The 12,500-nt window shown below is 33.4% G+C and overlaps 1 protein-coding gene across 1 annotated transcript in view; it reads left to right on the top strand.

Annotated features, from left to right (window-relative positions):
• Positions 1 to 12,500, top strand: part of LOC118439575 (uncharacterized) — a 47,719-nt gene that overhangs the window by 33,989 nt on the left and 1,230 nt on the right. The window contains exons 2-3 of the mRNA XM_035861284.2: positions 7,620 to 7,789; positions 10,483 to 12,500. The exon at positions 10,483 to 12,500 is cut by the window's right edge and continues 1,230 nt beyond it. Of these exons, the coding sequence (XP_035717177.1) occupies positions 7,620 to 7,789; positions 10,483 to 10,806 (494 nt within the window). The 3' untranslated portion in view covers positions 10,807 to 12,500. The remainder of the gene's footprint in view (positions 1 to 7,619; positions 7,790 to 10,482) is intronic.

Raw genomic sequence — 12,500 nt, forward strand, 5'->3', positions numbered from 1 at the left:
TTGAGATTTGTATGCATCTCTCTCTCTCTCTCTCTCTCTCTCTCTGAGTGTTGGCATTGTATATGTGTGTGTGTGTGTGTGTGTGTGTGTAGGTTAGATAAATCGTACGAAAGTTGATCCCTAAGTTCTTAAAACGTGTCGAATACACGTTTGTTTATATTTACACGTTTGGACAGGTGCTCCGCAAATATATTATGTATACATTATTTTACACTTACGTATATTTATATATATATATATATACCTGCTATATAACCAGCATGTTACTCGGTTGAACGAAATTATAATCGAAAGCTCGAAGGTTTTTCAATTTTAAATATCGATGCTCGTCAAAGAAGAAATAAACTCTCATTGTTTTCGTTATGAAATCATTCGATAAAATTATCTATATATATATATATATATATATATATATATAACATTATTAAATCCTGTTAAGAATGAATTACACTCTATGGAAAAAAATTATCGATCTATCTCATGATCGATCGTGATTTTATTATCGTCAATAGTATCAAAAAAAAAAAAAAAAAAGAAAAAAAGAATAACAAAAAAGAAAAAATCGTCGTTGAGGAAAATGGGGAAAACTTCTCGAATGAAAGAAAATAGAACAAAAAAATAAAAAAAAAATATATATATATAAATAGAGAAACATTTGGAGCGAATTATTGAGAGAAGGTAAAAGAGAAAAGGAAGAAGAGCAAAAAAGAAAAAAAAAAAAAGACAGAAAAGAAGAAGAAAAAATCACGAGAAAAATAAGGATCGATGTAATCAATTTAAAGGAACGCGAGCCATCTTTCTATAGGTACTAACCTTATCTAAATCCTATATCTGGTCTCGAGCTAATCCTTAGAAAGATCGATCTGGCACGATCTTTTGGCGACTTTTCGATCTTATCGAAGGATCCGATCGGTTGCCACGGTAGGGGAGTAGCGATCGTTTTGCGTTTATCTATATACGTAGTTTCTTCATGGAAAATAAGTATAAAAAGAAGAAGAAAAAGAAGAAGAAGAAGAAGTAGTAGTACGAAGAAGATTGAAGAATAAGAGGAATAAGAAGAAAAACGAGGGAATGAGCGAACGAGAAAGATAAAAGATGGTTTAGTAAATAGTAGAATAATAAAGAGGAACAAGGAAGAGGAAATAGAAGAAGAGAAGTAGAAGAAGGAGAGGGTATTGGTTAGGGAAAAGAGGAAAGATATATCTACCTATCCTTTTCTTTTTTTCCTTTCCTCTTCCCCCTCCTCTAACCCTCAAACTAATGTAAAACGTATAACAAGGAAATTATCCACTCGAAGACGCCGACAGAATGGTCATAGAAGAGGTCATAGTTAAAGAAAGAAGAGAGAGAGAGAGAGAGAGAGAGAGAGAGAGAGATTTCGAAGGGTCCAACTTAGTATATCTATGATGGATATACAGAAGGAGGGTGAGTCGGTTTTTGGGTGAGGTTGGCAACAATGTCCAGTGGCCGCCCTCAGGCTAGTGTCCTAGACCAAGACACAATGCCGAAAAAATCATCCATTATACTTCGCGTGAGTCTCAAGGTAGATAGAAAAGCAAAGTATTAGAGGGAAGAGCAAAACGTGATAGAGTGAAAAAGAGAGACAGACAGACAGAGAGAAAAAGAAAGAGAGAGAGAGAGAGAGAGAGAGAGAAAGAAATAGAGACTAGGATAGGAGTGCTCGCAAACTTTCAGGCCCCATGGAGGACAATGGTGTACGCCCATTTATCATTCTGAGACTTTTTCCTGAAAACTGTACTTCAATGAGTTTCCTTTTAAGGTTTCACGTTTGAGAAGGATGGATAGAGATAGCGAGAGAGAGAAAAAGAGAGAGAGAGAGAGAGAGAGGAAGATATTTTCGACTGTTTCATTCTTGTTTCTCTCTCTCTCTCTCTCTCTCTCTCTCTCTTTTGCTTTTTAACTTTATGGTCGAGTCAACCTTGACTTTACTTAGTTCTTCTTTTATCTCCTATAACAAGCTTCCAGATTTTCTTTTAACGTAAAAACGTTGAAGACCTATACTAAATCTTCCGCAATTGTTCGCGTTAAATGGATCTTCATAAATCTTTAAAGTGTAATCGATAACGATCGAAAGTGTGAAAGATATAGCGAGAGAGAGAGAGAAAGAGAGAGAGAGAGAGAGAGAGAAAATTAAACTTTTCTTTTCATCTTTTTTTCTTTGCGTTTTTATTTTCTTTTTCTATCTATTTCTTCGTCTTCCTCTTCTTTCCTCCATTCTTCTCTCCATGCTCCCCCGCCGCCGACGTCACTCTCCTGAATTTTTTTATCATTCTACCTTGAAAGAAAAAAAAAAAAAAAGAAGGAAGGAAAAGAAGAAAAAGAAAGAAAGAAACAGAAAAAGGAGGAAAAGAAAAAAGAAAATCACGAGATATACATACTTACATATATCGACGTGACTCTCGATCAAAGTCACTCTCGATCTCGATAAAGAGAAAAGTCGCGAACGAATAAGAAGTAGTAGGACGTATAAAGAAGGGATCTTAAACTTTCGTTTAACTCGTTTTATTATGTCTACAGTCTCTCGTGTTAGAGAGACGGCAAGCGATTAGGATCGGCATTTTTTTCTAATCCAGTCATTTGTACCTTATCGTCTTCTATTTGGAAACTATCCGGATTTGGAATACGGTTGCATAGTGGCTAACCTATACATATATATATATATATATATATATATATATATATATATATATACAAACACGTATGTACGCACATGTAAGGATGTATATATTGATAGAGTTGGAAAAGACGAACGAGTGTAACACACACACACACACGGACGGACGGACGACGGACACACACACAGAGAAAGAGAGAGAGAGAGGAAGAGATGTAAAAGTAAAGAAACACAGACAGAATACAGCAGACATATACAAAATGAAAACGCGTTCGAAGGGATTTTATTTCCTGAGCTTGTGTATCTCTCTTCGATCCCAGCCGTAGCCAAAACGATTATAATAACTATTTTATCCGGCGCGGATCTGGGCCATTGTGCCTCCCCATTCTGAAAGTCATAACACGGTGCCTACACTGCCCTTCGGGATTCTCCACTCTTCGAGGGTCCCCTACTATACGCATACCATTACGCCTTTTTATGTATTTGTATGCTCACGCAAGCCACCACCATCGTTTTACCCGTACAACACAGATAAATTTCGAGTTTCGACTTCGAAGGACTCGCTTAGGACTATGGATTCTTCCTAAGATGTTTCTATGTACGTTTATATATATATATATATATATATACATACATCTGTGTATGTGTGTGTGTGTGTGTGTATGTATGTATGATGTACACATATTTATACATACACACATGTATATACGCACACACATATGGATAGTGGGTTACGCGTGCACACGAGTATGCCAAAGGCAATATTTCACGGCATATTGTTGCCATCTGCACACGCACAGATCCATTGAATGGTCCATATGAATATAGAAGAGAGATAGAACCACAGAGAGAGAGAGAGAGAGAGAGAGAGAGAGAGAGAGAGAGAGAGAGAGAGAGAGAGAGATAGACGAAGTCGCACGTTTTATTTATCTGCTATTTATTTGCCAACGCGAGAGCTACCGTCGTTCCCCGACGGTCCTGTTGGGGACAGATTTTCAAAGTTATTAATCGTTCCGTTTTGGGACGAAGAAGAAGAAGAAAGAAAGAGCGTAAGAGAGAGAGAGAGAGAGAGAGAGAGAGAGGGAGAGAGAAATGGATTCGAGACTATCTTTCATACCATTCGGCTTTTATAATCCCCATGGATGTGGTTGTTGGCACTATCGATAGATTTGAAATCATAATCAAGCTCTTGATCATATATAGATTGGGAAAGAAAGATATAGAACAATTGATTTTATTTTATAATAAATCCATTTATATATATATATATATATGTATATATATGTTTATTTGTTTATTTATTTTTTATTTATTTTTATTTAAATAGTATATCTATTACTTAAAATATTATGTATTACTTTATAATTGATTATGAAATTATAATTGTACTCTCGATTATATTTCATAGAAAGAGAAAGAGAGAAAGAGAGAGAGAGAGAGAGAGAGAGAGAGAGAGAGAGAGAGAGAAAGAGATTATTATAATTAAAATCCAATTATTTTCTCTTTCTTTTTATCTGAAGATAATTTTTTAATTATCAATACGTAAGTATGTTTATACCATTGTTATAATTATATTACATAATCATGTTTCATAATTAATAGAAATTGATTATTATATTAAAAATCAAATATTTATCTCTCTCTCTCTCTCTCTCTCTCTCTCTCTCTCTCTCTCTTTTGTTTTCTTTTTTTAATCTCTAAACGTAATATTAAAATATTAATCATAAAATATTAATCAAACTACTACGTAAAAATATAATAATGAAACTTTTTGGATATTTTTATATAATATAGATGATATAAAAAAAAAAAAAAAAAAAAAATAGAAAGAAAAAAAAAAGATTTAATATGAATTTTAAAATATCTTATGAAAGTAAATGAAAACGTAAGAATAACAATGTACTTATATATACACATATAAAAATATATATATATATATATATATCATTTAAGATTAATTGATCATAAAACGAGGTATGTAAGAGATGTTAGAAAGTATTATGAATATTTGCATTAGAAGTCGCACAACTATATACATATATACATATATACATAGATACATAAGTATGTACATACATATATACATAGAGATATGGAAGAGGTGAAAAAAAGAAAAACGATACAAACGATTGAGACCTTATGAGACGACGTTGAAAACGAGGGAACAGAAACGTGGCTATTTCGACGTACGAGATAAGCGTCGACACCATGCGTAAAACCAAGCTATATTTCTCTTTTTCTCTTTCTCTCTTTCTTTTTTCTTTTTTTTTTTTTTCTTTTCCCTAAGTTCATAAATATTTAAAGCACCTTTCCTTTCTATATGACGCTCGCGACGTTCTTTGCATTAGCAATATGTATGTATGTTCTTTTGTTCGACATGTGTGTATTTACATGTACATATATCTATTTACGTGGGTATATCTATATATGTATGTGTGTACGCGCGCGCGTGTGTGTGTGTGTGTGTGTGTGTGAGTGTGTGTATTATTACATCGACCACGTTCGAACGAACGAACGAACGAACGAACGATTTGAATATAATCTGTTTCGTAGCGATATGTCAGTCGAACGCTACTATCTTATCGCACTTTTCACACGTGAAATGAATAATGACGTTCAAGTTGTGCTAGCTGATTATGATAGAATAGTTAATAGGTAACTATTAAACGTAAATTATATACCTACCTGTCTTCTACATATTTATATATACAAATCAACCGTAATCGATAACTGACGTAATTGTTTCCTTTTGAAAATGTAAGGGGAAAAGAAATTTCTTGTTTCCTTTTTTTTTTCTCTCGCTCTCTCTCTCTCTCTCTCTCTCTCTCTTTTTCTCTTTTTAATTTTTTTTTTTTGTTTCCTTCTCTTTCCTCCTTTTCTTTCGAATATGATACGCGATGAGGATTTTAACGTTTGACGATATTGCAGAGGTAAAACGAAAAAAGAGAAGAGAGAAAAGGAGGATTGAATTAAAATAAAAAAAAAAAAAAAAAAAATGTGAGAAAAAAAAGAAAATTATAACACGAATACAAATAAAAGTGACGCGTATAAACGTAAAATATATTTATTCGATTGAATGAAAATAAATAAAGAATAAAAGTATATTGGTATTCAAATAAAATGGAGATATCTGAAAATGAGATATATTTAAATGTGCAACACGCGCGCGTACTTTTTCGTGAGATAAAAAAAACGGAAGAAAGAAAGGAAGAAAAGTTGTTGGCCGCCATTTTCACCATAAAAAAAAAAAAAAGGAAAAAGAGAAAAAGAAATAGAAAAGAAAAAAAAAGAACAACGAAGAGAGAGAGAGAGAGAGAGAGAAAAAAAGAAATCCGCCAAGTTCGCGTTTCCGGCTTGGTCTCTTCTCAAGGCGAGTGCCAGAAGAGGAAAAGCCTTTCCGGAAGAGGAGGGTGACCGGGCAAACTCACCCCACCTTACACCACCCTCCTCCTCCTCCTCCTCCTCCTTCACCACCCTCGCGGCCTTTGGCGCAAGGAAAAAGGAGGAAGGGGTGCGAACCGACGTTAAAATATATTCCAGTCAACTTCCGCTGGAAATAAATAAGAGTCACGCCACACGGTCTCGATATACACACCCACACACACACTCACACACATGCACATGTATATATATACATACACACACATACGCATATATTGCATGTATATACACATGTATGTAGATATATAATTCAACGACTATGGCACCCATTTGTGGTGTGAGAGAGAGAGAGAGAGAGAGAGAGGGGGATAAAAGAAGAGAAGTGTAAAAAGAGAGAAAGAAGAGAAGAGTGAAAAGAGAGAGAGAGAGAGAGAGAGAGAAAAAGACCTTATCTCTCGATATCTTTTATCTCTTTTTCTCTTACTTCTTTTAAGTTAAGAACGACGAAAAGAACCCTTACGACTAAAACTCGAGATAAACGGAAATCAGGGCAAAGCTTTTTATAATCACGATCTCTTAATCTCCTTTTAATTACACCGTACTCTCCTTTTACTCTTTCTATTCTTACTCTCTCCTTTTCCATGTTCCTTCTCGCTTCTATTACTCGAAACATCTTATCGCTTTTCTCCTCGTTACAACGAAATTCTCTTTCATTGGACATTGTCAATTATCTTTCTTCTTCTATTTTTTTTTTCTTTTCGCTCTCTCTTTTCTTTTTTCTTTTTCGCTTCCTTTTTTTCTTTTATGTATTTTTATCTCTTTTCTTCTTTCGATCGCTTCGTTCACTTCTCTCTCTCTCTCTCTCTCTCTCTCTCTCTCTCTCTGTATGTATTCTATGTCTCGTTGACAAGTAATTAATATGTTTAAGGATTTAATGAGGTCGTTAAATTCTAAATAGATAGATATATAGATAGAAAGCTAGAAAGAGATAGAGAGATAGAATGTACGATTGAAATTGAAGAAGGATCTTTTTGCATTTTTTATGGTTATCGTTTTAACCCCATGACATTTAAATGAACGTCATAAAGGATGAGCTTTCGATATCGCGTTTTCGATTAGCCTCGTCTAATACGTTTGATAACGACGAAAACGTTTCGACGGATAAATTATAAGGATTTATAATCGTGCAAATTTGTTTTCTTTTTCTTTTTCTTTTATTTTCTTTCGTTTTTTCTTTTTTTCTTTTTTTTTTTCTCTCTCTATCAGACTATCATAATTAGTTATATGACAGTTCAATTACAGTTAGATACTTTACGACCTTTCGACATGGTTTTTACATTAAATAAATAAATAAAAAAAGAAAGAAAGAAGGAAAGAAAGATAGAAAAAAGAGAAAGAATGTAAAAGAAAAAAGAAAAAGAAAAGAAAAAAAAGAAGAGAAAAGAGAAACGTCGACGTGCTCGAACGAAGAAAAAACAAGTCGACAGAAAAAAGAAAAGAGAAAAGCGAATTAATTTGTTAATTGTATTCCGATTAAAATTACTTTGAGATCGGATATAATATAATATGTCTATTCTTTTTTTTTTTTTTTATATCGTTACAGGTGAGAAACCATTTAAATGCGAATATTCGGGATGTGAAAGGCGGTTCGCAAATAGCAGCGATCGCAAGAAACACAGTCACGTTCACACCTCGGATAAACCGTACAATTGTCGAGTGTCAGGATGCGACAAGTCTTATACACATCCAAGCTCGTTGCGCAAACATATGAAGGTATGTCTATAATCTTATAAACATTTATACATATATATATATATATATATATATATATATATTATTTTATAATAAATTATAACATATTGTTAATTAAATCTTAATAAAAATAATTTCAATAAGAACGATAAAAAGTTTTATTAAAAGGAATGTATTAATAAAGAATATTAATATTTTTTCTTTTCCTTTTTTTTTTTCTTTTTTTTTTTTCTTTTTTTTTCTTCTTTTCTTTTTCATTAACAATTTCATTACGATCATCACTTCGAACAGATTTTATTGACGATTGAGCCTGTCAATTTTTCGTTTTCTCCTTTTTTTTTTTTTTTTCTTTTATTTTTATCTGTCATCAATTATTTCTTTATCTCACAATTGTCGTGAAAATTTTCTTTCTTTAATCAGATATTCTATAAGGGGATGATTATTAAATAATCTCTCCCTCCCTCTCTCTCTCTCTCTCTCTCTCTCTCTCTCTCTTTCTCTTTCCTTTTTTTCCTTTTGCGGTTCTTCCAATTCGAGCAGCACGGCGTTCGTTCAAGAAGTTTCGTAACGTGACCGTGAAGATCAATAGCGGATACATCAGTGGTTTACTTTCGTAGCTTCGGTTCGTTCGCTTTCGTGCTGCGCCATCGAGAAAAAAAAAAGAAAAGAAAAGAAAAGAATAGAAAAAAATAGAAAAAAAAGAAGAGAGAGAGAGAGAGTGAGAGAGAGAGAGAGAGAGAAGAAAAAAAACAATCAGATGAAATCGAAAAGAAAAGAAATAGTATAGGATGTAGTATTGTGTTATAATATTATGGCGAGCTTCGAGGGGTGTGGGTGGGTGGGAGGAGGGTGAGAGGAGGATTTGAAGAGGGAAAAAAGAAGAAGGAGGTTAAGGTGTAGGTGAGGAGGGCAGAAGGGAAGAGATACACGAAAATTCGAAGTGAGATTCATGCACGAGCGATCATAAGGAATCTTAATAGGAAATCATTCGTGGCACAGGATGAGATATAGAGAAGGGAAAGAGAAAAAAAAATATATATAGATAGATAAATAGATAGATTAATAGATGAATAAACAGATGGATAGATACATGTATAAAATGATAAAAGGATATATATATATATATATACGTCATTCTCTCTCTCTCTCTTTCTCTCTCTCTTTCTTTCTTTCTTTTTTTCTTTGCGTATACGTGTATGTTCACCTATACATCGGTCATATCTGTATGTGTGTGTGTATGTGTGTGTACGTCTGTCCAACTGCTGCAAGAAATTTCACACACATTTCAACTTCTCTTAGCTTTTCTCTTTGGTCTAAACGAAACGAGATTCGCGGAAGGCAGTCGACAAGATTTGCTCACTGAATTATGAAAGAAGAACGAGGGTGACGGATTCCTCCGCTCCATCTCCTCCTCCTTATCCTCATCCTTCTCATCCTCTTTTTCCTCCTCCTCCTTCTCATCGTCGTCGTCGTCGTCGTCTTCTTCTTCTTCTTCTTCTTCTTCTTCTTCTCCTTCTTCTTCTATCCACTTCTCTTCTCTCCGTTTTTTTCTCCTTTCTCAACCAAGTCTTCCCTAGTTCTGAGCCACCGATGCCGCCCGTTTTCGCTTTATCCCAGCATCCCGGAACATCATCTTCTCGCGTTTCTCGTGTTTCTCATTTCTCGTATCGTCGTTCCTCGTCAACCCTTCCTCTTGACCTACCAACTATAGAAGATATCCCTTTTCTATTTTGAATATCGAGGGCCCAAGGTCTGTCCAACACACATAACACAAATATTTCTCATTCTACAATTCTTCTTCCATTATTTTTTTTTCGTTCTTTATGAGAACTGTTTTTCCTTCCTTCCTTCCTTCCTTCCTTCCATTTCTTTCTTTCCTTCTTTCTTTTCTTCTTTTCTTCTATTTTTTTTGCTTTCTTTGCTTTTCTCTTTTTTTTTTCGTTTCTTTTCTTTTTCTTTCTTTTTTTTCTTTTTTTGATTCTTTCAACGTTATCTTGCCAATTAATTACAATTAAAGTAAATATCGTTTCTCCATAAGACAATTAGTTATTTGGATTTATTTGTCGACGATTTATTGAACTCATCATTATTGCGTGCAACGATACATATGTGATTGTATATCATCGAAATTGTTTTATGGAATAATGAACACACAAAAAAGAAAAAGAAAAAAAGAGACCGTCTTATTAAAATATCATTCCTTGTTCTATTTCTATGATATTTCCTTTTTTTTTTTCTTTTTTTTTTTTTCTTCGTTACATAAATTCTTTCCGTTGCATCTCTTGTTCCCGTGGATGAGTACATAAATATACATACAATGTATTTACCATGGAAACATTTTTTTACGCGTCAATATGCTATATTTGTTACGACAATTGTTATCGATTAATTTTTTTTTTTTTTTTTTTTTTGAGAAAAAACAAAAAATAAATAACTCAAATCCTATTTATATATTCTACCTCTTTCTCTCTCTCTCTCTCTCACTTTGCTTTTTATTTACATGAAAAAAAAAAGAATAGACAGATAGATGAATAAAGATAGACACTCTGAAGGAACGAGAGAAAAAGTGAAGAAAAAGAAGAAAGAAAAGAAGAAGAAGGAGAAAAAAAGAGAGAGAGAGAGAGAGAGTCAGACAGAAATAGAAAAAGAATTAAATAAATATAAAAACAGACAGGTCAAAATCTAAAAGTAGGCTCCGCCTATTTTTGTTCCAGGTGCACGGTATGACATTGGGCGAGGGTAAGATAGGTGGAGGGTACGAGAGCGAGGGCGAAGAGAGCAGCAGCAGCGGGGGTAGCTTGTCGGTGACCGGTCACACAGAGTCACCCCAACCACCGCCGGTTGTCCCGACAACGACAACTTCGAACCCGCCTTCAAGTCATCCTGCAACCCGTGGAACTGAGTTGACGGAGTGGTACGTTTGTCAGCCGCCAACCGTTGCTCCACAACATAGCCCATTGCCAGGTCCTCCGCCTCCTCATCATCTTGGACCTCATCACTTCAATCCTCTGATGCATCATCAAGCGACCGCCTACTAAAGAAACAACAACAACAACAACAACAACAGCAACAACAACAACAATAGCAATAGCAACAACTACAACAATTACAATTACAACTTATGGAACTCAAAAAATACCACTACCATTACTACTACTACTACTACTACTAGCACTATCATTACTACTACTACTACTACTACTACTACTATTACTATTACTACTATTATTATTGCTATTATCATTACTATTATTACTAGTACAGAATGAGTCAAAAAGTTTTAAACGATTTTAAAAATCAATTATTACCTTTCGTAAATATTTCTTTATGTTTTCCTTCTTTTATTTTGTTTTCTCAATGTAATCTAATTAGATAGTTAGATTATACACACACACACATATATATATATATATGTGTATATATATATATAAAAGTAGGAAAATACCTAAAATATAATCTCGCTGATAGGGAACATTGTGTGTAATTGATTTTTAAAATTGATCGTAGATAATCATGTTCTTTGAGTCTATTTAGGAACTTTTGATACTGCCTGTATCTGTTCATCATCATATTCATCATCTATTCATCATCGTTATCATCGTCATCAGTCATCATTACTACTACTATCAACTGTACTACTTCATTACTATTACTAATACTACTACTATTACTATACTACGCCTTCATTATCATTACTAATGCTACTACTATCTACTAATACTACTACTACTACTATTACTATTACTACTATCTACTATTACTACTACTACTATCTACTATTACTACTACTACTACTATCTACTATTACTACTACTACTACTATCTACTATTAATAATGTTATCGAAAAAGTGATGTTTCATTGATCATTCTTAATTTACGATACTTCGAAGAATGTTTTTTATGACATTAACGAGAGAGAAAAATTACTCATAAATTTTATATCATTTGATTTTTCGTAATTTCTGTACATGAGAAATTTGTACCCAAATTGTTGCCGACCCTAAAACGTCTCGTTTATACATTTCAAAGGGCATAAATGTCTTTAATTAATTTTTGCGAATTTTTGTAAACTTGTACCCATGAAAATTTCTTATTGCTATTCTTTACTTCTTTGTCTTCTTTTTTTTTTGTTTATTTTTTCTTCTTGTCTCTTTTTTCCTTCTCCTCTATTTCATTCTTTCATTCTTTTTTTCTTTCTTTTTCCTTATCGCCTGCCGATGATGGAAAAGATATCGGACGGATGTTATCTTTTTCTTTTTTTTTCTTTTTTTATTATTATTATTTTTTTTTTCCTTTTTTTTTTATCTAATTATTATTATTACTCTCCTCGACTTTAATGCAACGAGAAATCTATCCGATCATAGAATCATTTATGTCTATTAAGATTTTCAGAATCGTTCGAATCGAATGCGATTTGTATGTTCGTTTTTTATTTCTTTAGTTCATTTGAAAAGAAAAATAAAAGCGAGATTAAACGACAAATAGAAATAGAGAAAGAGAGATCGAGAGGGAGAGAGAGAGAGAGAGAGAGAGAGAGAGAGAGAGAGAGCAAAGAATGATAAATTTTTTCTTAGTAAAACTCAAAGAAAAATGATCTATCGATCGCTTCATTTTCTATACATCGAACGAATGTTCTAAAAATCCTTCTTCTTCCTTTTTTTTTTTTTCTTCTTTCGTATCGTCCATCGAATTTTATTATCTCACGAACGTGTTTTATCTACGATTCTACGA

This window comes from Vespa mandarinia, chromosome 2, assembly GCF_050613455.1.
Source record: "Vespa mandarinia isolate Hongniang chromosome 2, ASM5061345v1, whole genome shotgun sequence".
Classification (NCBI taxonomy): Eukaryota; Metazoa; Arthropoda; class Insecta; order Hymenoptera; family Vespidae; genus Vespa; species Vespa mandarinia.